Here is a 27,450-nt window from a genome sequence, read left to right as displayed (position 1 = left end):
TATTTTGTCATTTCTAAATCACAGTTTTAAGTTCAAGAATAAATACTAATGCTCAAGCTGCAGTCTTTTTGTTTTGGTAGCTGAACTGTGCAGTGAAAACTGAAAAAGAATATGAATACTTTTACTTTCATCCATCCATCCATCCATCCATCCATTTTCTATACCCGCTTTTCCTGGCTCAGGGTCACGGGGATCTGCTGGAGCCTATCCCAGCTCTCTCTCGGGTGAAAGGCAGGGGTACTTTTACTTTCAAAAATACCAAATTCTTTGAATGTTTCCTCATATTCTGCCTGGACAGTACAGAGTGATCGTGAAAGACTATAACTCCATTGTTCCACAAATGTGTACAGATGACCGGAGTAAACAAAGCAAAGAACCAAATCTGTCAAAACTAAAAGGCTGTAAGTCTCCATGAAGACAAACAGATCACAGACTGTGAGTGCTACTGAGTGCTACTTCAAATGCTGGTTTCTTATCAATTTATTTGTTGATGACCTGTCTGGATAGCTCCTGCCCACTATGCTGTCCACTTTCAGCTGCATGAATAATAAGTACAGATAAATACAATAGAATTTACCAGAACATCAGTCTCGAGCTTAGTTTAATGATTTTAATGTCAAAAAATGGAGTTCACATGTGCTTCTACTGTGGGCCACCCCGTCAGTATTTGTGACATCCACTGCACATATCTATAAAACCGGGGCAGTGTCAAATCTATGTAAAGCCTGAAGCTATCCCATTGGCAATGAACACAGACTTTGAAAACTCCAGTGAAGTCTGTCAACTTTTACTGATTTTTGTATTGCAACAGTGCAATCCCTTTGAAGCTGTAATGTACACTCTAATGCACTGAAAAATAATACTGAACATGATCTCTTTCTGTTCTCCAGGCATCACAGTACAATCACAGAACTGGGACAATCTCAAATGCTATTTCACTTCTTGTGGCTGTGAGTCTGTTGTGACTATTCGCTTTTACACCACACAGTCCTCAGACATAGAAATACATTGTGGAAAATCTGCAGTTTAGTGGTATTTTTCTGGCTGAACCTCTTTTCAGTCATTGTCAGATCATAGTCACGGAGTTCTTTACAACTGTTAGGATTGTTTGTATATCTCTTAGAGTAAATAATACCAAGAATTTATTGTGGGAAATACCCTTTTTAACAAATAATAAAATACACATTTTTCTGTTAATCTACAGAAATCTCAACTCTTCACCTAAGGTTTTTCTTTGTTCACTTCTGACTCAGATTCACTGTCCTCATCCTGAACTTTCATCCCCACCTTTCCTCCCTCTGTTGGGGTGTCATATCCTGGGTCAGCTAATTTCTTGTTGGGTCCTGGAGGTGACCTCTTCCTTTCTTGTCTTTTGTCCCCATCCCCTCTGTGGTCTCCCTGGTTTTGCTCGGGTTCCTGCTGTGGGTGCAGAGGTCCAAGATTCTCAAAGCACCACTTTTTCTCCTACAGATGATGGACAACAGTGGAGATAAAACAGCAAGAGCAGAAGTGTTGCAAGATGACCTTGTGACCACAAATTTTCTACTTTGAATCAGCAGATTAGCCAGGGTCATTTTGGATTTGAGAACATAAAAGTGCAGTCTATTGTCACTGAGTCAAACGCTGAATAACTGTCTCTGTAATGTCTTCTTTCTCTAAAATATACTGATAATAAACACTGCATATTTTAATAACCTGATATGCTCAAGACGTATATAGTTTTGAATTTGTAGAATGCACCTACACTGCATAGACAAATGTGACAGTATAAAAGCCTAACTGGCATAATACCTGTAAAAACATTAAACACAACACCAACTAGATTTAACCAGACTTCTTTGTTTGTCTACAAGCTCAGATGTGTATATGTGTACACGTCTACAGGTATCTACACAAATGTATGAAACATGTACATTTCCTCAAATTTGTACTGTAGGTATACGCAGATGTTTACTTTCATTCACACATGTTCTTCTTTGGGTGGTTTTGGCCCCTTTTGTGGCTGTGTATGTGAGTGCATGAGTGTGTGTGGGCCTGAGGCAAAATGAAATGAAGCAACACTCAGCAGACACTGCCCCAGGCAAACTTAATATGGGCCTCCTTTGACACATGCATGCATACCTAACTGTGGCTTGATGCTGTGTTTCACATCCATTTCGTCAACTGGATCCTACCACCCACCAGCATAAGGCAGAGTGGGAGGTTAGGGTTTATCAGAGCCAGGCTGCACAGCTGTATGTTTGAACCATGAAAACCTAAGGCTCTTACTTTGACAATGTGCTGCTGAACAATATCTCTCCCATCCAATCCAATTTACTTCAAACATACAGGTTATGTCATGTTATTTAAGCAACTGCAGTGCACTAAAATGATCTGTGTGTGTTTATATACCTGTCCAAACAGACCAATTGTATATCCAGGTAGGTAGCTAAGAGCCACGCTGCAGTCTGATGACGCTGAGAGAAGTAGGAGTCTCTCTCCATGGATGAAGGTCTCCAGGTGAGTCACACGATCGAGGTGTGTGCGGACACTGTGCAGCAGCTTTGGAGGGTCTTTGGTTATTCCATTAACAGGCTCAAGACAATAATGCTGAGGGACAGAGAAGCATAGCAGAGAGTTGTTTAAAAGTATGATACTATTATTAATAGTCTCATCAAACTAAAATAAATTCATGAATTTAAATATTTTCTCCAAATATGGAATCAGCTTTGAAATGAAAAAAAAAAAAAATCCTTGAAACATGACTCCTGGCCACATCGGTTTTGCTGCAAGAAACATAAATAAATAAATAAATAAATTTTAAAAACCCGTCCAGTAAAAGCAAATAGCTTTCAAATTCCTATTTCGCTGTATCATAGTTTTTCAACCTTTACCTTTATAAGGTAATATTGTCACTAATGCAAATACTTAAGTTGTGTCATATACACCAGTCAGACATTTAAGGTCATTCTACCACCTACCCATCTTATATCATATTTTAAGTCTTTAAATTTGATGTAAACAATTCCTAGTGGTGTCCCAACATTTTTCACGTACCTATATAAACTCTGTGTAAAGGCAGGGTTAGAAAAGACTGTGTTACTACAGGCTCTGACGCTTTATTTATGCTGAACAGCACAACAGGAGTAGTGCCATATTTTGTTATTATAATGGTGAGGGAAAAAAGCAATTAAAGATGGAAGAACAGCACAGTTTTCACACTCTCCAGGTGAAGAGTGAAAGTAAGAAAGTGCAGCACATTTGGGGGAGATGTCTGCAATAGTATCTCTCCCAAGAATATCTGATTTCAATCGATCAAAGAATGGGGCAAAAGCTGATGGTATAAAACTACCACAAACTGATGCATCATCTTAGGGTGAGACCCGGCACTGAACTGTGAATTCCTCCATCTGAGAGCACAACACTCTATAGCCTACTGTGCAATCATGTTAGTCATCCAGCTGATTGAAAAGCATGCCTCAAACTTGCTAAAGGACAGGATTTCTACCAGAGCACTGAGCTTTCCCAACTTCTTCAACTCTGCAACATATATACATACATTTCCATAAATTAAACTGGAAGCCAAATGAGATGCACCCATCTGAATTCATCCCTTCTTATAAACTGTGATAGACAGTTGAGCTCTGAATATTATGGCAATAATACCCAAGAGGGTGTTATTTTACTGCGATTATGAGCATGACAGTAATGCAGCTATGCCTCATGCTGATGGTACGATCCAAGTCTCCATCAGAGTCAAAAAGTCAAAAGGCATCTTTGAGGTATTGGAAAATATTCAGCTAGCGCACATGTGTGATGTATGTGAAGTTTTTCATCTTTGACCAGCAGACTTGGCTGTAGTTTAGTGTTTCATTTTACCCTTTTCTAGTGGAGGTGATTTGTTAAAATGCCCATTGTAAATCATTGTCCAAGTTTATTCAACCTGTCTCTAAAATTATAAGTGAAATGCCAACATTGCCTCCTTCTGCTAAGTGAAGACTTACTAAGTGATTGACCTGGTTGTACTGTAGCAAGCTGCTGAGGCTTCAAAATGACAGACAGTACTGTCACTATCAGAATGAACAACAGACGGATCTAATGGAAATACTGAGGTTCATTTTTTTCTTCACTGTCTATTACAGTCTGTCTCTTGAGCTCTGTCCCTCTCTCTGTCTCCATCACTCACTCTGCCATTGTTCTTCTTACAATACACACAAATGTCATGATGGCATGAGTGCCATGATTGTAGTTTTACTGTGAATTAATGTGGATACCTGTAGTTGGTATGTTCGTTATGTGTGTCTGTAAAACACTTACCTGTAGGTCCCAAGTCTTCAATGTTCCTTCGCTATCAGCTGTGACTAAATATTTTCCACAGGGGCTGACAGTCATGGCAACAGATCCAAGGTCTCTGCTGTGAGCTGTGAAATGTCCCACAAGACGACTGTGAATGGTATTCCAGAGTGTGACCACACCCAAGCCTCCACATGATACCAAGTCCGCAGCACCTGATGGAAATTGAGAAATTTTACAGGTGATGTGTGGGTGTGTATGTGATGTGTGCGCGTGAGCAGTGAGTTTCTCCTGTCTATATAAATCCAAAGTGGGAGCAAAGAGTTCTTATTGTTGCTGAGGTGAAACTTAACCATCCAACAAGCCTAATATGGATCATATGACACAATATGCTTTACCTTTGTTAAAAATGGATATCATTTAAAAAAATGTCAATGCCTGATGATGTGCAGCTGTTTTTATTTTAGACAGGACAGCATGGAGCAGACGCAGCACCCCTGACTATCAAGGCCTGTTAATTTTTAAGTTAGGTATCCACTAAAATAGACAGAGAGTACTTTAAAAAAAAACTTTCTTATAGCTCAAAGCTTTTTGTTGACATGAGAACACACAAGTCACCAAAGCTGCTCTGGTTTCCTTCCCATCACAGTTGACCAGATGTTAGGAAAAGTTTGGCAACTGGCACTACAGAAGCTCACAGACACCGACCTCTATTGATAACAGCTCTGTAATATTAGACAAGGGTTCAGTCTCAAAAACAGTAACACACAGACACATCGCTGCCAGAGTCACACTGAGCAGCAAGCATAAAGGCCAGGGTCCACCAGAGGCTGATTGGGTCTTTTTTTAACAGAATAACAGCTAGAGCCGGCAGCAGCTACTGTGAGAATAACACTGAGAACAAATCAAACTGGGATAAAAACTGAAGCAACCATGGGTATTGTTACCAAATAATAAAAAGAAAAGTAAACTTCAGATCCTGCATTGCTGCATATGAGAAATAGTTTTAAAATTGAAAAACTTGAAGCAAACTCACCACGACAAGCAACCACTGATGCTTAGACATTGTAAAAGATACCCACAGCCTTACTCTTTTTATGTGTAAACAATACACACAGCTTAATGTGCAAATGTGCAACTGTGTATTTCAACCACAAAAACAAGTCTGTATATCCCATATCTGGCGTTAAAAAGGTGTTTGACTGTACAGTCTCTAAAGTAACTTCACATTTTGCATCAACTATAACTCTTCAAATTGCAGGAATCCCATACTACAGTATATGTACAGGCAGAATTTACTCTATGTTAACAGGGACTCCTGACGCAATGCAGCCTAGCATTGTTATTTAGATATTATGCAGGCTCCCGTATTTTGCAGAACCTTTTTCAAATACAAATACGTAGATTCATTACCTTTATGCACTTTAATACCTTCTTTGATTGGCTTTTGGATACAGTGAATACAGTGAAGGGTTTCTTCTCAGCTTTCCTTCTATATTTTACATTCTTTGTACCAGGAAGACCCATCATTTATCTGTGCAATCACCTGATCGCTCTGTAAGAACCCACATTGCCTGGAGAGTGGCCCCAAATCCCAGATGAGTTGATGAGGAGACGCTGGGGATGCAGAGCCAGTCAAACGGAAAGGAGAGGAAGTATATAATACTTAGATACTTCTCCAGTAAGCAAAACCAGCAGCTTACACCGTCCTTATGCCCAGCAACCAACCAACCATCGTGGACTTTAACAGCTCCACAACCATCCTACCGCCCTTTATTTCTTCCACATGCAACATGGAGGTTCTCTGACCAGCAATTTTGCAGCACCTTTGCAGCTTTAGCCTGAGTCAGGGTATGATAGCAAAGACGTCATGTCCATCTGTCCTCAGTGATTACAGACAGGTTGCCTTCACCACCCACTTTTCAATGTGGTCAAGATCAAGGAGATGCCTGTGGACCAGGACTAGGTCAAACACCATTTCCATTGTTAAAGAGGAGGTACAAGTGGTGGAGGGCTACACATACAGTGGGTACGGAAAGTATTCAGACCCCTTTAAAGTTTTCACTCTTTGTGTCATTGCAGCCATTTGCCAAAATCAAAAAAGTTCATTTTATTTCTCATTAATGTACACTCAGCACCCCATCTTGACAGAAAAAAACAGAAATGTAGAAATTTTTGCAAATTTATTAAAAAAGAAAAACTGAAATATCACATGGTCATAAGTATTCAGACCCTTTGCAGTGACACTCACATTTAACTCACATGCTGTCCATTTCTTCTGATCCTCCTTGAGATGGTTCTGCTCCTTCATTGGAGTCCAGCTGTGTTTAATTAAACTGATTGGACTTGATTAGGAAAGGCACACACCTGTCTATATAAGACCTTACAGCTCACAGTGCATGTCAGAGCAAATGAGAATCATGAGGTCGAAGGAACTGCCCAAGGAGCTCAGAGACAGAATTGTGGCAAGGCACAGATCTGGCCAAGGTTACAAAAGAATTTCTGCAGCACTCAAGGTTCCTAAGAGCACAGTGGCCTCCATAATCCTCAAATGGAAAAAGTGTGGGACGACCAGAACTCTTCCTAGACCTGGCCGTCCAGCCAAACTGAGCAATCGTGGGAGAAGAGCCTTGGTGAGAGAGGTAAAGAAGAACCCAAAGACCACTGTGGCTGAGCTCCAGAGATGCTGTAGGGAGATGGGAGAAAGTTCCACAAAGACAACTATCACTGCAGCCCTACACCAGTCGGGGCTTTATGGCAGAGTGGCCCGACGGAAGCCTCTCCTCAGTGCAAGACACATGAAAGCCTGCATAGAGTTTGCCAAAAAACACGTGAAGGACTCCCAGACTATGAGAAATAAGATTCTCTGGTCTGATGAGACCAAGATTGAACTTTTTGGCGTTAATTCTAAGCGGTATGTGTGGAGAAAACCAGGCACTGCTCATCACCTGCCCAATACAATCCCTACAGTGAAACATGATGGTGGGAGCATCATGTTGTGGGGGTGTTTTTCAACTGCAGGGACAGGACGATTGGTTGCAACTGAAGGAAAGATGAATGCGGCCAAGTACAGAGATATCCTGGAAGAAAACCTCTTCCAGAGTGCTCAGGACCTCAGACTGGGCCGAAGGTTCACCTTTCAACAGGACAATGACCCTAAGCACACAGCTAAAATAACAAAGGAGTGGCTTCGGAACAACTCTGTGACCGTTCTTGACTGGCCCAGCCAGAGCCCTGACCTAAACCCAATTGAGCATCTCTGGAGAGACCTGAAAATGGCTGTCCACCAACGTTCACCATCCAACCTGACAGAACTGGAGAGGATCTGCGAGGAAGAATGACAGAGGATCCCCAAATCCAGGTGTGAAAAACTTGTTGCATCATTCCCAAGAAGACTCATGGCTGTACTAGCTCAAAAGGGTGCTTCTACTCAATACTGAGCACAGGGTCTGAATACTTATGACCATGTGATATTTCAGTTTTTCTTTTTTAATAAATTTGCAAAAATTTCTACATTTCTGTTTTTTTCTGTCAAGATGGGGTGCTGAGTGTACATTAATGAGAAATAAAATGAACTTTTTTGATTTTGGCAAATGGCTGCAATGACACAAAGAGTGAAAAATTTAAAGGGGTCTGAATACTTTCCGTACCCACTGTACATTGGAGTCCACTTCACTAGCAGACTGGACTGAAAATGTAATACAGGATCTGTTTACAGGAAAGGAAAGACCAGACTCTACTTCTTGCTTGGGTCCTTAAAGTAATGTTTTTTTAAGTTATCAATCCACTTTACACAAACATGCAGTAATATAAATCATTATTATCTATTTTATATTTTTATACTTATTGTAGATCAGTTTTTGTATACATTTGAGTCTTAAATTGTATTTCCTTGCGTAGCTTGTCCTTGGGATTTATTAATGCCTGGCACAATTAAGAAAATTCTTTTGAGATTAAAAAAATATTTTACATACAGTATGTGCTGGATCTGAACTACACCATAGTTGATTTTTCAGTATCTTACCTGTAGCTGCCGCCACAGTTGTGCGTCCTGGTATAAAGAACAATCTGGTAATGGCAATGCAGTTCTCTGAGTCCTCGTTACCATTCAAACTAAGAGGAGAATCTAATCATAAAGAAAGAGATGGATCAGTGGCAGGAGAAGGCAAATATAGAGTTAAAAGATAGTTTAGTCTTTGGTTTTTTGAAAGGATTACAGTAATACTTCTCATCTTGGTTTGAAGCTGTAGAACGGATTATACTGTACAATTGCAGATTAATGTGACTATTGAATTTTAAATGTGAGACCTTGCTTATTCTTGCTGTCTGTATGTTCAGCATGTGGCCGCAGTTTCCTCAAGGCTTTTTCTGTGCTGTTGTTCCACACTATAATTTCTCCATCGTAGCTTCCTGCACATTAAAAGTGAGATGAAACAAAAAGCAAGAACTTATCAGAAACTTATAATCTTAAAACTGCAATTTGTTTGATGACAGTTTGGTCATGAAAAAGAGCCTCCCAAGGCTTTACTAGACGTCATATTTACTAAGTCCTTTATCATACACAGAAAAAATATTGTCGTGTATAAACAATCTAGTCAAAAACTTTGTCAACACAAACACAACTTCCTTACTTTCCTCATGCTGCTAAACTATGCAAGCCAGCCATTAAAACCACTTTAAAGATGATAAAACACAACATCTGTCCTGAGCTACCATCTGTTCTCTCTCTCAACCTTTAGCTTTCACCTCATGAGAAAGTGCTTTTCAAGTAATCTACATTATATATAAGTGTGTCTGCGAGTGTGTACGTGTTTGTGTTTATTATATAAGGTGGTACATCAGGTGGTTCAGCAGTTGAACAGCAGGAGTTAATGAGATGTGTGAGGAGCGTGTTAGCTACAGGAGGTGTGTATGTGTGAGCAATAGGAGGTATAAACTTTATGAGAGTGTGGGTCGCCTGCATTATTCATGCAGCCGAGGGCCAGCTTCTATATTTCAAGTGACTTTTATCATGTTGTGTGTGTGTGTGTGTGTGTGTGCGTGCGTGCGCACGCGCGCATGACAGTGAAAGAGAGAGATAGAGAAGAAGAGAGAGACAGAAGATGAGGGATTGTGGATGTCTGCATCAACACAATGTTGTGCTCTGATGTAATAAACTGTCTGTTTCTGACAACATCTGTACATCAACACCAGCACACACAGTCCTATAATTACATCTTCATTCAGAGACGAAGAAATACAGAAGCCCAAAAACAAACTCTTATGACTCTTCATTAAAAGTTAGTACTGCATGCCAATAACACTGTCAGGCTCATGGTGGACAGTTTTTAAAACAAGGACAAAAATTGATGCAGGAGAACCAGATATACCATCTTACTGTTCCACGCAGTCTTCTTTCGGGTGCAGATTTGGGTGTGTTATGTTAGTAGCAGCTAATATAGCCTAGCATCAAGTTGACACTACAAGCAGCCTGTAAAGGTCTGTCAAGTTAACTTATTCCTAACTCCAAATGCCCAGATACTTTTTAAAACAACTTTACAGTATCCACCAAGTGACGCTGACTGAAGTGACATCACTTCAGGCAATTTATAAGATTTCATGCAGCTTCTTTGTGCTGGTCTTCAGCAGTAGTATTCAGTAGTACTCCTCAAAACCTGTAACCATACTTTGATGTGTAAAGTCAGTGGAGTTCCCCTTTAATTCCCTAACTTGTCAAAAATAAATTTGAAATCTACAGTAAAAACTGTCATTGTTGTCATTCATTATTTGATTTCCATTTCTAAAACATTTTGACCATCCATCAAAGTTCAGATGAGTTGGTCCTTGGTTGCTTAGAGAGTGTTCAGCCATGGAGGATTAGTGGATCTGAGGAAAGAAGGAAGAGTAAAAAGGGGGAGTTTGTGACTGAAGGAAGGTACACAAGATCCCAGTGTACATGTACCCTGTTGTGTATGTGTGTGTGTGCATGTGTGTTTGACAGTGTCTGTGTGGGAGAAGCCAAGCGGAACCCAGCAAAGACTCTGAATATGGATGAGGCGTCTTCAGTCCCACATCAGCCAAATGTTCCTGCTGCAGCTTGATTCAACTTGAGACATAAACAAACACATGCATGTACACGCACGAAAAAATACACGTGTGTGTGTCCGACAGAACTTTAAATTACTTTTGTCACTGGTGGCCACAATGCCACCGCTGCTTTTGCCTTGGCGGCACTAACACATAATTTGGCAGCGTGCATGCTTTGATGTAAAAACAGCATTACTCACTGCAACCCTGAAGAAATATGCTGCCAACTGAAACTAATGTGTCATCGCTTTTGGATGCCGCTTTTGTGCTCGGTGGTTTTGGAGAAAAGAGAATTTGCTAAAATAGTTAATGTAGAAAATAACAAAGCAGATACTTCACATCCACCTTTTTGCTTTGGTGTGTGAGTAGGTAAGTATGGAAATGTAGGAAATTGGATGTGAATGTGAATTTTTTTCCCCACGTTTCCACAAAGGCTAGTGAAAGAGAGCAATACACTGAATATTAAAGCTTCGGAGGAATTTATGAATGAATTACATTTTTACAATAATTCGTCTGGTTATGCAAGCTCATACGAAAGAAAAAAAAAAAGTCATATTTGAGCAACAAGTGTTCATGAACAAGACACCAGCTCTGTCTTTTGTCTCTCTAGAGCAGGGAAAGCCTGGTCCTTGAGCAGTACTCTTCTGCTTGTGTTCCAGATATCCCTGGCCTACCCACTGCTGATTACCTGGATCAGGTGTGTTCAGCCAATCAGATAGTGGAAGGGTATGGAGAGTTGAAAAACCTCCGACTAGGGTTGGAGATCGCTGCTCTAGAGGAAACCATGAACCTCTATGTTAAAGAAATGATCAGGCACAATGTTGGTTTTTAGCCTATAATATTAACCTTAATTATGGGGTGGTTACCCAGTGGTTACCAAGACCTCAAGATGCAATTCAATTTCTTGCATCAAATATTAACAAAAAGACACAATGACTTGATTTACGGTAGAAAATGCAGCCATATGTTAAAGAGCTTCACAATAAACACCACCAGGCATTGAAACACTCACAGGCAAGCTCATATGCCTGAAGGACAGATAATACTCTCTCATTTCCCTTCACTCCTGCTGAGAGAGCTCTGATAAACATATTTTAAATTCTGCATTTGGATTAAATTAAAGGTGGAGGTTGCAGCATGGAGTTGCTGTATTTGTGTGTTATGTGCACGTGGGTGGAGGAAGAAATGCAGCAGGATAACTATGGAGATGAGGTAAAAAATAAACAGAAGTGAATAGGGAGCGTCAGTTAGACACTGGGAAAAAGAAAGCAAGCAGGCAGAGAGAAATGAGCCGAACACGCCAACAAAGAAACTAGGGGGAGAACTTTGAAGAACTTTCCAAGTTCACAAAGTAGCTCCTGAATTGTGCTTTTGTTCCAGCTCCAACTATTCATTTCCTTCCAAACCATTTCTCCCTCCAGCTTTGAGAACACCCACTCTTATCTACCTTTCCACCGCCATCCCTTACTTTATCTCTCTCTGTACTTATCTCTGGAGTTGGTGCATCTTGCAAGGCCAGAGAAGGGTTGGTACCTGTGCTTGGCTGGTATAAACTGAGACTGAACTTTTGATACGTGAGCCAAAATGATACAACTTTAGAAACTGAAGAGCGTACTGGGGCAAATTGGGTGCAGAGTGTTTGTAGTTTGATGGTTATAGAAGTGGACCAATGACTGGAGGACTGCCAGTACAATCCCCCAGGCAGAAAAATCTGAGAAAAGCAATGAGTACTGAGGGGCCTTACTGGTATTTCAAAGGATGCCATCTTCACATACTAAAGACTTTAACAGACTAATTAATTCCACTTATCTTCTGTTAGAGTGTTGATTTTTTCCACATTATGGGAAAAGTCTTTTTTCTTGGTTAATGGCAGTTGTCATTCTTGATTTGCTCAGTGTAACAGCTTGGTAAATGGAAGCAAGAATGCCAAAGGGTTGAAATCTACAGTCCACTAAAAGTCATAAAAACAAAAACCTTGAGATGAGTTCCAAAGTTTGTACAAACTCACATAAGTGGAATAAAAGCAGAGTGATTGAGAGAAGAGAGACAACTCTTCTTCTATTAGCCAGAGGCACCCAGTGTTTCTGCATCTTAATAAGTGCTGGTGTGATTTTTTTAGGACTCTGAGCCATTTCCATTTTATACCACGCTGATAAGTTGCCAGATCATATTGATGGTAACTGGGGAAAATTTTCTGCAATGTATATCTTTAATGTACTTTTTTTCAAATGTTTGTGCAATAGGACTATGGCAAAAGTAGTGTAGTATTACTAGTAGTCGGTAATAAATGCAGACAAACCACTAGTGCAGGCAAACAAAACAAGAAATAATAACAGAAGAAGAAATTTGTTGGCCTGAGCAATTGTCTCTCTAAGGTCTGTGTGGGCAGTTCTTAGTTTTGGTTAAATGACCTGATACACACACAAATTTTTTTTTTTTTGGAAACTGGTCTTAACCTCTCATCTCAAATGTGTATTTTTTTTTTTATTTCATCATACAATTTTTGACCTTTCCAGTAGACCTGCCTTTAATAAAACTAATTAGAATTTCCCAATTAGTATGTTATCACATGTAAATATGCTGGTCTGTGGACAAATCAGGTAAGGGTAGAATAAAAAGAAGTTAAGAAATAAAATACTGATTTATAAAAACAAATGCCCAAAGAATCATCTAAAATATTACTATATATACTATATTAACAATTGGCAACAGAGGGTCAAAAGATTTAAATGAGTCTGGCGGACGTGTTGGAAAACACAAATTCTAATTATATTATTTTAAATTCACTTCTACTTGTGCTTTTCAATTTGTCCTGTATTTATAATAGGAATACTGTATGACATTTAACCAAAAATACTAAAATAAATGGGACTCACAAACACAAGTTGTAGTCCACACTCATATACGCACAGGGCCGTACAGACAAAGTCGTACTTTCACTGAATTCTGCAGTACATGGATTTTGGGTCTCTTGTTGCCTACACGTGCACAGAAACACATAAAAACCTGGAGATATTTCTAGCAGAGAGAAACGCAGCACATGAGTCCTTTGATTACACCACCATGAACCCAGTTATTTTTCAGCTCACTGGAATTTTTTTTTCTAAGATTCCTTTTTAATTGCTAGCCTTTGTTAACTTTTCTCTTTTTTCAGTCTCTCTTCTCTCCATGAGCCCTCATTCTTAATTTAAGTAATGAAAGTGTAGTTTAGCAAGGCAAATAACACAGAAAAGAGGAGTGTACATGCACTCCTCTGTTAAAAAGGTAGGTTGACTTAGAAGATGCAAAACAATATATCCATTAATGGCTGTTTTGTAACTATGTAAAACCATGACTGAACATCAGAGCTGCCTAATATTTATACACACAAACACACACACACACACCTGTAACCAGAGTCTGTGGAGGCTGGAACGCAGCACAGAGCACTTCACCGCGATGCTGGACACCTCCCTTCCACTCTGAGGGCTCAACAAAAGATTGCGAGAAGGAATGCAAACGGAAAAGAGTTAACATCCTACAGAGAGAGACACATGCAGAGAGAAGATAAACAGATGTTAGACAGCTGTGTAAAAATGTCATATATGCAAAAATGCATAGAACCTCTTTGTTCTGTGTTGTACCTTCAAGTGGTTGATCAACACACACCTGTTTCCACTCAGTTAGTAGAATTTGTTAATCAGGAATGAGTAATATGTATTCATATTCATATATTAATTATTATTATTTTGTTGTTATGAAAATACCATCATACCAGTAGCAGAGGCTGTAACTGTTGCAATAGCAATTGCAGTAGCTGTAACAATAGGTAGTAATAGTTGTTGTGATAGCAACAGCAGTAAAAGCTGTGGTAGGGATAGTTCTATTAGGAGTCACAGTAGTGGTGGGAGTAGCTGTAACAATAGGAAGAGTATTAATGAGTTATGAAGTTATGACAGCAACACAGAGCAGTGGTAACACAGTGGTAATAGTAGTATAGTAAGCGCTGTAAGCCATAGCTATAAAATAGCTATTTTAGCTATTTGTTTCTTTTAGTTTTTCACAGCAGTAATAGCAGTAATAATAGTAGTAGCGGAAGCAGCAGTAATAGTGATAGAAGGAAAAGAAGTAAATTAAGTAGAAATAAGTAAAATATGAACACTGTATAGCAAGATTAAAAACTTACATTTGAATATGGATTAATCACTTGCAGAAAAAAATGCTATTTCTCACATTTTGGACTAGAACAGATTATATTTAACATTTATTAGATTTTATTTCGCCATACTTCACTGACTATCCCAATGCATATTACACTATATTCCCCCTGCAACAGAATCAAACTATGCTATACAGTACACCTGTTATGCATCAAGATAGTGTTTGTAATGGAATCTACAGGGCAATGAAACACTTTAATATTCATCATCTCCATAGGGTTTTTAGCACACATGCAATGAATCCTACTTCTAAATTCTTTTGTTCTGTCATCACTGCTTTTTATCATTGAACAGGCAAATGCAGAAAAAAGATGGCCTATTGTTTAAAAGTGTGGAATATGTCTATCAGTGGGATGTGGATAATTCAACCTGCATGAGAAGGTATGAGCAGCAGAAGGTTATAGGACTTTGAATTAGATGCCATGCACCACCGCACTATATGGATTAAACTGTGTGGCCTAGGTGGGTGTGAGAAAACGGGAAATTATATGAGTGATGAAAATCATAACTGCTGTATTTTCTTTTACTGCTGTTGATCTGTCATCTGTGTTCTCTTTACCACTGTGACACCCCAGAGAGCAAGATGATGTGTGTGTGTGTGTGTGTGTCTGTGTGTGTGTCGAGAGTCAGAGTTGTATAATTTGATGACAGCACTGCTGAGTTCAGCTCGCTAGGGTGTGAAATGATGATGATGATGATGGTGATGATGATGATGAAGAGCAGACGTGATGAAGGTATAGAAAATAACCCACACACATGCAACTCCCCCCAACACACACACACACACACACCCACACATTTTAAGTGTTTTAAGATATGCAATCTTATGTTACTGCATCTGATCATCATCTATGTCTTAACAGAATTTGAAAACGCTACATTTTTCAGTATTGCACATTTTATGTTGGATGTTGGAATACTTGAAACAAATGAGTAAGAAAAACATAGTAATCACACTTTAATGCACACAACTATAGTACCTTTCCCAGCCCATCACCAGTATGCTCCTCTTCAGAACCAGGACCTGAGAGATCCCCACAGCCCGACCCAAGCCTGCATTCATTCTGTGGAGGCAGCGTCCATTGAAGTCCCACACCTGCAAAAAAAATGATAGCACCAGATGGGTTAATTTCATATTTAGCAGGAAATTTAGAAGGGTTTGTTGCTGCAGACAGGTGTTACTGTTTTTCATTTCTTTGCACAGAAAAGAAGGCCGTAACAGAAAAAGCATAATCGTTGCTGTTACAGTCACTTTTGAAAGAAGTGTAACTGGCTGTTTTTTCAGTAAGTGGTGAATCTGAATGTTGTGGTGCCTCATCAACCATGACAGTTCAGGTCATATCTCACACTGTCTATCCAATTTTGCATGACGACGCAGTTTGGGGGCAGCATGGTGGCTGAGTGGTTAGCACTGTTGCCTCACACCAAGAAGGTCGTGGGTTTGCAACCCCAACCTTTCTGTGTGGAGTTTGCATGTTCTCCCTGTGCTTGTGTGGGTTTTCTCCAGGTACTCTGGTTTCCTCCCACAGTCCAAAAACATGTATGTCAGGTTGATTGGTGACTCTAAATTGCCCATAGGAGTGAGTGTGAGTGTGTGAGGTTGTTTGTCTCTATGTGGCCCTGTGATCGACTGGGGACCTGTCCTGGGTGGACCCCTGCCTTTCACCCAAAGAGAGCTGGGATAGGCTCCAGCAGATCCCTGTGACCCTGGTTAAGGAATAATCAGGTATAGAAAATGGATGGATGGATGGATGGATGGATGGATGGATGGATGGATGGATGTTTGGATCTGCGTTCTGGCATTTAACAAAGAAACACTGATTGGCCCAATGGGAACGCTGTAATTAAAAGGTCAAAATTTCAAATTCTGAATGGTCCTAACTGCTACTCCATGGGTTCGGTGTTGATGAAAATTAGAGAGATGATGCATCTTGTTATGAATTGACCCAAGGGGTGCCTGCTCCTTCTGCTGAGGTAGACTTGCATAGTTGTTTCAAACAGTACTGTGAGTGTGTGCCTGACACTGCTTGCACGTGCACAGGATGCACATGGCTGCATTCTCACATGGACTCATGGGGTCAGAGAGCTAATGTGGTTGATTATATTGATTAAAATATGCGTAATTATTTTATTTATCTGAGGAGAAAAATTGCCCTAAGCTTGGAGTCATTATGCAGCATTGAATGTGGAGTGCACTGTATTATATTTGAAATGCCAACTACATTAAAAAAGAAAACTCAAAGGAAAATAAAGTTGTCAAGACACTATTCTGTCCTAAGATCTGCACTTGCACGTGTACATATATAATTAGAGTCAAAGCCTCACTATGAATTGTGTCAACACACATGACCAAATGCACACCAGAGACAGTGGGCTGATTGAAGACAGATTCTCTTTCATCCTTAAGAACAGCAACCACTGAAAATTAAACAGAACAAATTTCTTGCCAGTACATATTTTTTATGACAATAAACAAGCAAGAAAAAAGAAAATATGAAATTATTCTTTTCAGTAAGACACATCTACCAAATCAGTCCTCGGTTAATTGACTGATTGAAAAACTTCAGCTGACCATGACTGCTATTCTCAGTGAATGAAAGAGGAATATTCATATAATTAAAGCATGATACAGCCTGATAATGTGTAATTCATCAATCTTATGTGGTGGTGGTGCTAGTGAAATATGAAGCTGAACAAAAAAAAAAAATCAAGACCTATGCACAAGGCAACTACAGTGCAACGGCCATTGACCCAATGCATCAAATGTCCAATAAATTGAGCTTTAGCTTTGGAGTTTGCATCTCCCAGACCTGCAGCTATGGTTCACAGCTGAATGAGTGAGTGTGCCTTTCTACCTACTTTGACCTCTCCATCAGTGCCTGCAGTAAACAGCCGGGTCTGTGTACCATCCAGGGCCATGGTGGAGATCTCTGCATTGCCATGGCAACAGTGGAACTGCTTGACCTTCTCGCCTGTGTCAGCCAACCAGCAGATCACAGAGGAGGCAGAATCACTGCTGACTACCTGCAGGAAGAAAGAAAGTGAGAGGATATCAATCATCAAAAGGAGCATGATCTATTTTATGCTGTGAGAATAGTCTAATTATTCTCCATGCTTTGTTTGTTTCATTTATTTTACTGCCAAGGTACCACAGATGAAAATGTGCTGCTTATGCTAATGTCAACTGGGAATGAAAACAGGAGGAAAAAAATGAAGACTGAATGCACTTTTTAAAATGAGAGATGTTCATTCTGGATGTATAAGTCTGTCACAAAAAAGGAAACAAAACATGCAACAAAAACAAAACATACTGATTTGGGTATGTATTATCTGAGTTATAACAAAGGTCTTATTAATATACAATAAACCTGAACCACAAAAATTATAACAACATTCCGAGATGTTTAATAAATTGAAGATGATTTGTGATTTACAAACACAACCATCAGTTGCATTAGCAGTTCTACATTTAATTGTCTGATAAAACTGTCATGAAATTAGCACACTTTTACATTACTGTATGTCCATTTAGAACTTCAGTAGCATTTGTAGCATGATCATTCATCATGAAGATCTACAACTATGCAGACCTCATCCAGTAAAAGCCATGTGACATGATCAAAAGCTGCAGGACAGCTACTGATAAACCTTGATTTTCTTGATTTGTCACTGAATAAAGATGAACCAAAGAAGGAGACTAATAAAATGTCAGTCCACCACCTGTCTGAACAAACTATTATACAGCACACAGGTAACAGGATGCTCATGACTGCTGCTCCTCTTCTCCTCCTTCATTGTCTCCAGCAGGAGAAGCAAGCTGTTGAAGGATAGCAGGAGAAGCCGATGCTCCTCGTGGAGGAACATGAGGGTATGTGTATCCTCCTGAGTCTTTGGGAAGACACCGGCCAAACGGTGGACACAACGGTGACTAGATAAATCCCACAGACACAGCACCTGTAAAGATGACAAGGGAAATTGATTTGACTAGATGTTTGTAGGTATACAGGTATAGTACTATATCTGCTATTACTATTGCAACACATTATTAGAATTACCAAACAAAGGTGATCATTGCTAAGGAGAACAGTTACTCTAGCCACCTCTGACCTGCATGTAGGTCCACTTAGTCAGAATTAACAAAAACTCTGCCATATTCCATTTACGGAATAAACCAAAATGACAGTCACTGTTCCATGAACTCTTCTAGAGGAAACTGAGGTAAAGCTTTCAGAGTTTCTTGCGATGGCAGATGGTGTTTGAGCAGAAGGCAGACGGAACATAAATCACTTCTAAATTATTCATTCTCCTCAGAAAAGCCAAAGTGAAGGCAAACATGCACAGTACTACAACAGGGGGAGGAAAAGAAGCACAAACACTAACATCCTCTTTGCATCAGAAAAGATGGTTTAAAGGCGATGTGGCCTTAATGTTGAGACACATCAGCTCTTTCAGTGGCAACGGTGTGAAACAGACTACCGTTCATCTGCACCACAGCCTCCTTACTCTGCAGTAATTACAGCAAGGTATCACAAATAATAATAAAGCAATATATTTATATTATCTGCTCATTACCTTTTCTAGCGTGGTGCTGCACACAGGCACACAGACACACACTCCTACCTTATCTTTGGAGTAGCTGAGCAGTTGTTGCTTGGACTGCATGAAGCGAACAGCAACGATAGGGCTTGTGTGCCCACTGAGCACACACACTGGTTCTGAAGTCACATACGGATTCCACAGCAAAACCTGATGATCCACACCTGCAGTGGCTACAGCCAATCAGAAAATCCCAAATTAGCAAAGGCACTAAATTCAGATCATAACTGAAAATCATCCTGCTTTTGGGCCTTTACAACCAGTTCATTGTTCAGCGAGACGAAAGTTTTACTGCTTTTTATTGCATCTGTAAATTGGTGAGTTCATAGGAAAGTACTGTTGCATTTGGTTTGATTTTACGTTCACAATGGTACATTATACATGCAGTGCATATTCATTTTATCCTGTCAAAGGTTGTCCAAAGGCTGCTGTTGTCAAAGGGCTGCCTTTTAGGGGACTTTCTTTAATCAAATCAAAGGCCTAAGGACAGACAGGCTGTTACAATCATAAATCAAACTGCCCGGAATTGACAAGTTGAGGATGAGCAAGTTGGGGGACTGACACGAGACATTCAAAAGGAAATGGTCTAAATCAATGGGTCAGGCCTCAGCTCACCTGACAACATCAGCAGGGCTATTTTTTCAGGCATTCAAAAGCTCTTCATGAGCCACTGAAGAGATAATACAACTGTTTTCACAGACTGAGTAGCTCTGTTTGTGATGGGTAAACTTTGTCTGTAAAATTGCTGGAGCACCCCTTTAATTACTATGGAACTACACATTTGTCCCCCACCTATCAGATTGAGGTTATGGTGGTGGTCTACATCCCACACTCCCCTCTTTGTAAAGAAAGAAGTGACTCGAAGATTCCTGCTCTCCTTTTCCCTCCAGCTGATCACCATGCTGCTCTGTGGTTTGGTGCTACACGACACAAAGGCCTCCAGTGAGCCCAGGTAACGTACTGCAGGAAGCAGGAAAGAGTCACAAAGCAAAAACAAATGAGGTTTTCCACTTACTGTAATTAGCTTTACTACATTTAGAAAAGAATGAGTAACAGAAAAAGAACAGACCTGTCAACAAGTCAATTTGAAACTAGATGTTAAGAATAGAGCATACAAACAAACAAATTGATGATTAAATGAACTTTTTATATTTAGTTTCTGTTGCCTTATTTTACTTCTAGATTTAATTTGGTATTGATTTAAATTGGAAGTTCACAGAATCCACGTAATATCCATAGAGGAATATGTGGCCAATTCAAAAGAGTCTCAGTAGAACAGAGACCAAAAGGCTTCATTCATTAATATGTCTATCCACACAGACTTGATCCTCACTTTTTCTATACAAACTCATTTTGAGACAATCACAAATGATTGCCTGCCTCTCTGTGCAGCAGACGTTACTAGGAGAAGAAATATATCAGTTTTAAATCCAATAAAGTCAATGTGAAACATTACAACATATTTTGATGATGACACACTTTTCATTTTATTTCATTTCTTCCAATTAGATACTTCTCCCTGCTGATGCCAAACGCTTTCATATCAGACCTCTGAAGGACATTCACTTTGTGAAATGGCTCTGTGCTAAATGTGCACTGACTGCAGCCCCACTGTACAGGAACCCAACCAATCCACAGGCGCTCAGCACAGCATGGTATTAGGCTGGTTTGATTTGCTCACTGGTATTACAGAAAATGTGATGGATCTTGCATCACCATCTATCTCAATTAACACATTGATGGAAAACAGCTAAATTGGATCCCGCACATCTCTATTAGAGGCTGCTGAGCTTTCGAATGCTGCACAAATAACTGCGGACTGTGAGATGGCATGTGACAGTCGTAGGTCAAAGATTGGCTGCATAGCTAGGGCAAATAATTACATCTGATTACATTTCATACATCACAAATTTTTCTCCACTCTGTGAATTAAAAGATCAGTGAGTTTTTAGACAGCGTCGCATGACTTATTGATTAATGAGGCCTTCTCCCTTTCACTGACACAGACATCATAAATCAAACTATTTGCGATGCAGACCCAGATACATAACATCTGCTTTAGCCTGTGTTGTAGCTAATCCCACACTTTTATTGCTGTGAGGTTTGCATTTAAAGATTAATAACAGGAGTCACTGTATATCTAGATAAAGGCAAACCTCTTTGCTTAACTTCTTTGAGATTTTGTTACCTATACATTAACAGCTGTCCTCCTTTTAATTTCCTTGTTCTGAATATTGTGTAGATGTGATCATTTTCACACCCACAAAAACACATGTACTATACCACTTGTCCTTACGGGTCTCTGTCCATCCCAATTTCCTTCTAATTTCCTCTCAATTTTCTTTTCTGTTCTGCCACCCTTCCCTTTTCCCCTTTCCCCTTCTCCTTTCTCTGGTGGCCCATGAGCCTCAAGGTTTGCAGGTCTGGATAACCAGCCGTGTCTAATGGTACACAGCCCCCTCATACTGCAGGGTGGGCAACTTCAAAAGAACAGCACCAGCACTCCAGAGGTATGCAAATACACATATACACTCGTACACAGCTCCTTCTTTTCTTTCTTGCACTCTCACAACACCCCACACATGCATACACACAGGAAGCCTCATCATACACTCTCTTGTGGTTCCACACAGACTGTAAAATTTAAATTAACCAGTGCTTTTAATGATTTAGCATTGTCTCCTCAGTCTCTCTTTTTGCTTTATTTTCCCATTAACTGTGTTTATTTACATGTATTATTCTTGTTTTGCCCCCTCTCAGCCAAGCTAGTCTGCTAAATCATTATCAAACAGCCCAGCGATCCTCAGAGGAGATCTACCCGAATGATGCAATTGAGACACAATTAAGTGACGTCTTTGTTGCCCACGCTGAACTAAAGTGGGGAGTCTCAAACGGGTAGATCTCAAGACTGTGACTTCACAACCAATAGTCAAATCTTTGGTTATTCAAAAGTATAAGGTGGATGACTCAGGACTCACAGAATTGTGTTAAAGTCTGTGTGTGTATCTGTGACAGACACACCCAAGCATAAGCCGTTATTGTAGTGAGCGGGCAAGCACGGGCAGTGGCTCTCATTCAAGGTGTCAAACTGAAAGCGCCTGTGCGTCTGTGTCCTTGACACCCACAGTGTCTTCTTTCTCTTCTTTCTCTCTGTCATCTGAGCTACTGACTTAGTGTCCTTGCTTTTGTTGTGTCCAACTATTAAAACTATTTTTGACTTAAGGCACCAGTTGAATGTAGTTAATTATAGAAAGGAAAAACAGTAGAATTTGGGGTGAATTAGCCAAAACCTGTGAACTCTGCATACACGTGTGTGTGTGTGTGTGTGTGTGTGTGTGTGTGTGTGTGTGTGTGTGTATTTCCTACCTTTTCTAACCCAGGCAGGTGCATGTGCTTGGTGTGTCACTGTGTGACATGAACGATGTTTTCCTTTGACCAGCTCATCCCACAGGATAATGTCTGCTGAGTCTGAGACTCTTCTCTGACTGAGTCTCTCAAACAGAGAGATCTGGGCTGAGTTAAAATATAAAGCACTGACCTGGGATAACACACACATACAAGCACATAGATCAGTGGCACTGCTGAGAAAATCAAAGCTCTTGACTCTTCTTTCTGGTTAACAGTCCTATTCTCTTTTAATCACCTGTCCTCCAATGTCTCCTACAGTGAGGATGGCCTGGTCTGGGTGAGAGGGATCCACCCAGTAGTCCAGACACCAGGGAGTAAACTTCAAACCCTTGAAAACAGAGTGTGCACATTGATATATTCAGGGTCTAGTGACTCCTCTTTCCTGGCTGTATTTCCATTTTTATTATCTGTTGGTATTTATTGATAAAAGTGCAAAAGTAGACACAAAGCATAAGAAAATATACTATTACATATTGTAATTCCTCAGAGGAGGATTAGAGCTACAGCCGTTACCTGAAGTTTATACTTGCAGCTGAAGTCCTGTTTAGACAATGTGTCATAAAAACATAACTCCTTACTTGTAAATGACACAGCTATCTGAGAAAAACAGGATATCAATTAAACACAGACATGCAGACAGACAGCAATTAAACTCATCAATATGATGTAATTATTTGTGAAGGTCCTTAAATTGAACTTAAAAATCTTCATGTGTGTTATCACCACACAAATCTGTAGTTTAGACAAAGCTAATTAGTAGTATTGATAAATAATTAATCATTTATGGTCTGATTCCTAAGAAAATGAATATTTATTTTCTGAACATCATGTATCTGCTTCATGCCTGTAATGCCATTAATCAAAATCACTGATCAATAATTAATTGACTGAGTGGACGCTTGTTTACATCTGTGCAATATAATATCTGCCCCAATAATCAAAATTACTCACCAATTATTAATTTATAAATGAATTTCAAGGAACAATTGTTTCGAATTATACTATAACAGGACTAGAGCATGTCAACTGTGAATGAAAACACATGGCCTAATTGCTGATGAGACTGATGTGTTGTTTGTTATGCAACATTCAGAAAGTGATCACCTTATGGATGTTTTGCAGCAGTACCACGTCTGTGACCCACAGGTCTTTGAGTGTGACTGTGCTGTTTTGCAGGCGATGTGTGTGCAGAAGGGACATGCCCTCTCCATCCCGCAACCCCACTGTTCCTCCTTTACTCACAGTCAGATAAAGGCCTGAACTCTGCAGGAACAACACCTGAGGAGAGCAGAGGGCATTATAAAATAATAACCTGCCTTGAACCGGGACAAATATATGGACTGGGTAAAGTATAAGAAACACAACTCTACTTACTTTACACTATTATAAAAATTAACTTCAGACCAGCTTTAATGTTCTATGTAACATTTTAATGTGAAGTTAATTAGTAAAATGGAGACTATAGCTTTTAAAATGAAATTTTTAATATTTCAGCTATCTGGTATTTCCTTTCCTAGCTGGCTACTCTAAAGTCATAAAACTACACCAGAACATCCCCATTAAACATCAATTCCTAAATCTTTTTCTTATTGGATGCAAGTGAATAGAAGTAAGAAGACCATGTTCTGTGCTGAAACCAATAAAAGAAAGAGGATTAATGAATGATAGGATTTTATTGGCTGAATTACAAGAACAAAAGTAAGACCTGAGGAACAAAGGCTGGAGCTGACTGCGCCTGATGAGAAAGAGCCATTAAATATCTTTAATGACAGAAAAGGTTTATTAATAACATATAAAACAAAAGGTTGAGGCTTAGGGTATATGTACTTTCATTGTAATTACTGCAGACTAGGTTATTTATGACAGCAACTGCAGGCTTTGTAGGAACTCTCAGTTTGGCACGTCATATATTTATATTTAATTATAGTAATTACCTATAGTATTTATCTATAGCTGAATCCATTGGTACAATGTGTTTCTACCAACTTGATGCACATATGAAGCAAAAGGAGCTCTGCCTTTTTACCCAGTCCATTACCTGCTGATTTAATAAACTGTCAACTTTCCACCAGTGTTTTCTCTTAAAACAGATATTTTTCACTCCTTATGGGTGAGAGGAACAAAATATGAACATTTTATAACAATTTAAAGGTTACAAACAAAAATCAGAGTTTTCTAAGCAATATTTGAGCATCTGATCCAATTAAAGGGCTAAAAAACTTCCAGCCATTTGGAAAACAACTGATGCAACATTCTGGCATTTTGACATTCTCAGTATTGAAAGATTAAAGTGGTGAGCCATCACTTTATCCACAGTAGTAGGCACTTTACACTGGCCAAATCATTTGCATATTAATTGACAGATGTTAAACTTAAAAGACTCCAGAGCCATTTATCTCAAAAGAGGTGTGCCATTTTGCAAACCCCTAATACTTTTGAGCGTTTCCTCACACAATGTTTAATAATGTGAAATTCCAACCAGTCAGCAGAGTTGTGGACTGTCCAGTCAGTCAGTGTTAAAATGTTCCTAGATAACAAGGAATCGTGTGATTAAAATGGGTAATATGTTTCCTCTCGCCTCCAAGCAGTCATTAGCCATTTACCTTTTGAACCGGGTCTCGATGTGGACAGGTCAGGGTGCGTGTTGGCTTCCAGCAAGGCACACTACTGGTTCTGGTGTTCTTCACTTTATCTGAAAGCTCCAACATCAGAAAAGAGCATAGGCCTCCCCAGTTGATACGTCCCTCCTCCTTCACAGCATCACTATCGAGAAGAAGGCCTCGGTGCTCCTGAGTGAGAGCCACGCTGTCAAACAGGAGGCCATATTCCTCCTTCGAGCCACGGCCGACTGAAGACCAAGCCAGGTTGACGAATTCAGTTCTGGACAAGGAGCGAGATGCACCTGAGGAGTCCTGTGTGAGGTTGCCACGATTACACAGATAACCAGAGTATCATTTGAACACTTGTACTGCAAACTGTTGAATACTTTCAAAAGCATTTTTATTGAGCCCAGTGGGGTGGGATGCTTTTAATCAGAGTGGTGCAGCAGAAATTACAATCACCGAATTCCCAAATGAATTAAAGCTATTGTAATACCAAGAAACTGACTGGCTTACCAGGAAAAGGCTCTGTAGCTTTCTATAGTCCTCAGTGTTCAGCCTGCTCTCAAGCTGTGCCACCTCCATACTCGCTCCCATGGTTACAGCTCAAATCTGTCAATCAATCACCAACCTACCAGACAAGGTCAGAAAGGTAAAGCATCTGTGGGTCTGCACTACAGGCTCAAATTATATCTCACCCACAATTTTAGGTGGCACAAGATAAAACAAGATGTTCCCTGCTCAAGTAATCCCTTAGTAACCTTCCATATCTGTTTCACAGTGGATTGTCATGACACTATAATCATACAGCTGAATCACAGCAGCAGCAGACTTCTTTTGTTGGCTCTTTTCACACAATCCCAACATGTCAGTGTTGAATGGTGTGCAAAGGTCTTTCATTTTCAAAAGAATTTTTCCCCAGCTCAGTGGCTTTCCAAGGTGAGTGAATAGGTCCCCAAATTATGTTTCAAGGAGGTGGCAGGTTTCCAAAGCATGTCAAGTCTCTGCTATGTCAAGTGAAATAAAATACAGAAGTCAGGTAGATGAGATAATGAGTAATAGTCTGAATAAAAGCTGGGATTTGTTAAATTAGCATGTGCTGTGTTTGAGGTCTAAGAAAGAAATGTGAGAAGATGAAAAGTTTTTCTTTTTAACTCTACAAAACATTGCAAAGGGCAGTAGAGGACAGCAAACAGTTTCATTTTTAGCCTAACATAAACATTTATGAGACAAATTCTTTGGAAGCAGCATCAAACTGAGCTAAGATTTAGATGACAGGGTGGGTAATGAAAGCAAAAATCAATGTTTTGCTGAGGCTATTATCTTTTTATAATGGCGATTAACTGCAGCGAGATCTTGATATGATACTTTATCCACCATCACTGACAACAAGTAGTAGACTGCAACAGATATGTTTATGCTGCAGTAATAAAAGAAAAGAATGGCGAAACCTCAGTGACAGTTCGTTCATGTTTTGTTTATGAGTGTGATAACTTTTAATCAACCCCATCCTGACTTTTGTTTTGTAGAAAGCAGCTGGCATCAGTCTTTATGTGATTACACAGGCAGTTTCTTAAAACGAGCACAAAAAGTAGCCCATATTTGTAGCTGATGCACCATAAATATTGCTCTTTGAACAAAAGAAAAACATCTGAGCATTACTTTTCAATGCTGCTTTGACAGAAGTACTTTAAGTCATGTAGATTTTACAACATTACACAATAGGGTGGGAAAAAAAAGTAGTGTAGTGCTGTCATATCTGTTGGCAAACAAAACCTACTTACCAGAATTGCCTCTCGTTCTCCTCAATGGTCACTTCAGGTCCTGTCAGCTCTCTCAAAATTGTCACTGCTGGATTTCTGAGGTTTATTACATCTGAACAGAGTATCATCCACCTGAATTCAAACTGTCCAAAAAGCCATCTCATCACCAGGCTGTAACAGCATAATGACAGGTTTTTGGACTGGTAACATCACTCTCAAGTTATCTGTACCTTGCCAGGACTGCAGTGCATACATACACTTCAGTGAAGCAGGTTTTTAATCATGGAAGTATAGCAGAGCTGCACACACAGTTAGTAGTTAGTAACACACTTAAACTTACCAAAACATTCAATTTCATCCTCCGAGTGCCCCAGAGTCCCTACACTGCCAGGTGCTGAATCACATTTTATTTTAAATGTATGACAACTCAAACAAATCCTCAGTCTCTGGTTGGTTTGTCTTGGCCTTGGCCAAAGGAGATTCAGCTGGTTCCAGCTCAAGCTTTTGTCGTTTGTCTAAGTCAACGGCTGAGAAATAATCAACGCT

The 27,450-nt window shown here is 39.7% G+C and overlaps 1 protein-coding gene across 1 annotated transcript; it reads right to left on the bottom strand.

Annotated features, from left to right (window-relative positions):
- Positions 1-1,221: 1,221 nt before the first annotated feature.
- Positions 1,222-25,738, bottom strand: LOC113134117 (WD repeat-containing protein 49). Its single transcript, XM_026313359.1, has 17 exons — positions 25,658-25,738; positions 25,145-25,453; positions 23,646-23,819; positions 23,055-23,138; positions 22,777-22,869; positions 22,500-22,671; positions 19,926-20,093; positions 19,158-19,306; positions 18,258-18,491; positions 17,397-17,561; positions 15,518-15,633; positions 13,725-13,855; positions 8,581-8,682; positions 8,297-8,398; positions 4,297-4,487; positions 2,392-2,589; positions 1,222-1,464 (listed from the first exon to the last, which is right to left on the bottom strand). The coding sequence occupies exons 1-17, from the start codon at positions 25,736-25,738 to the stop codon at positions 1,222-1,224; spliced, it is 2,712 nt and encodes a 903-aa protein (XP_026169144.1).
- Positions 25,739-27,450: the final 1,712 nt, after the last annotated feature.

Source organism: Mastacembelus armatus, chromosome 13 (assembly GCF_900324485.2).
Source record: "Mastacembelus armatus chromosome 13, fMasArm1.2, whole genome shotgun sequence".
Lineage (NCBI taxonomy): Eukaryota > Metazoa > Chordata > Actinopteri > Synbranchiformes > Mastacembelidae > Mastacembelus > Mastacembelus armatus.
Note: the sequence above shows the minus strand (reverse complement) of the source record. Positions and strands in the feature narration are given on the sequence as shown.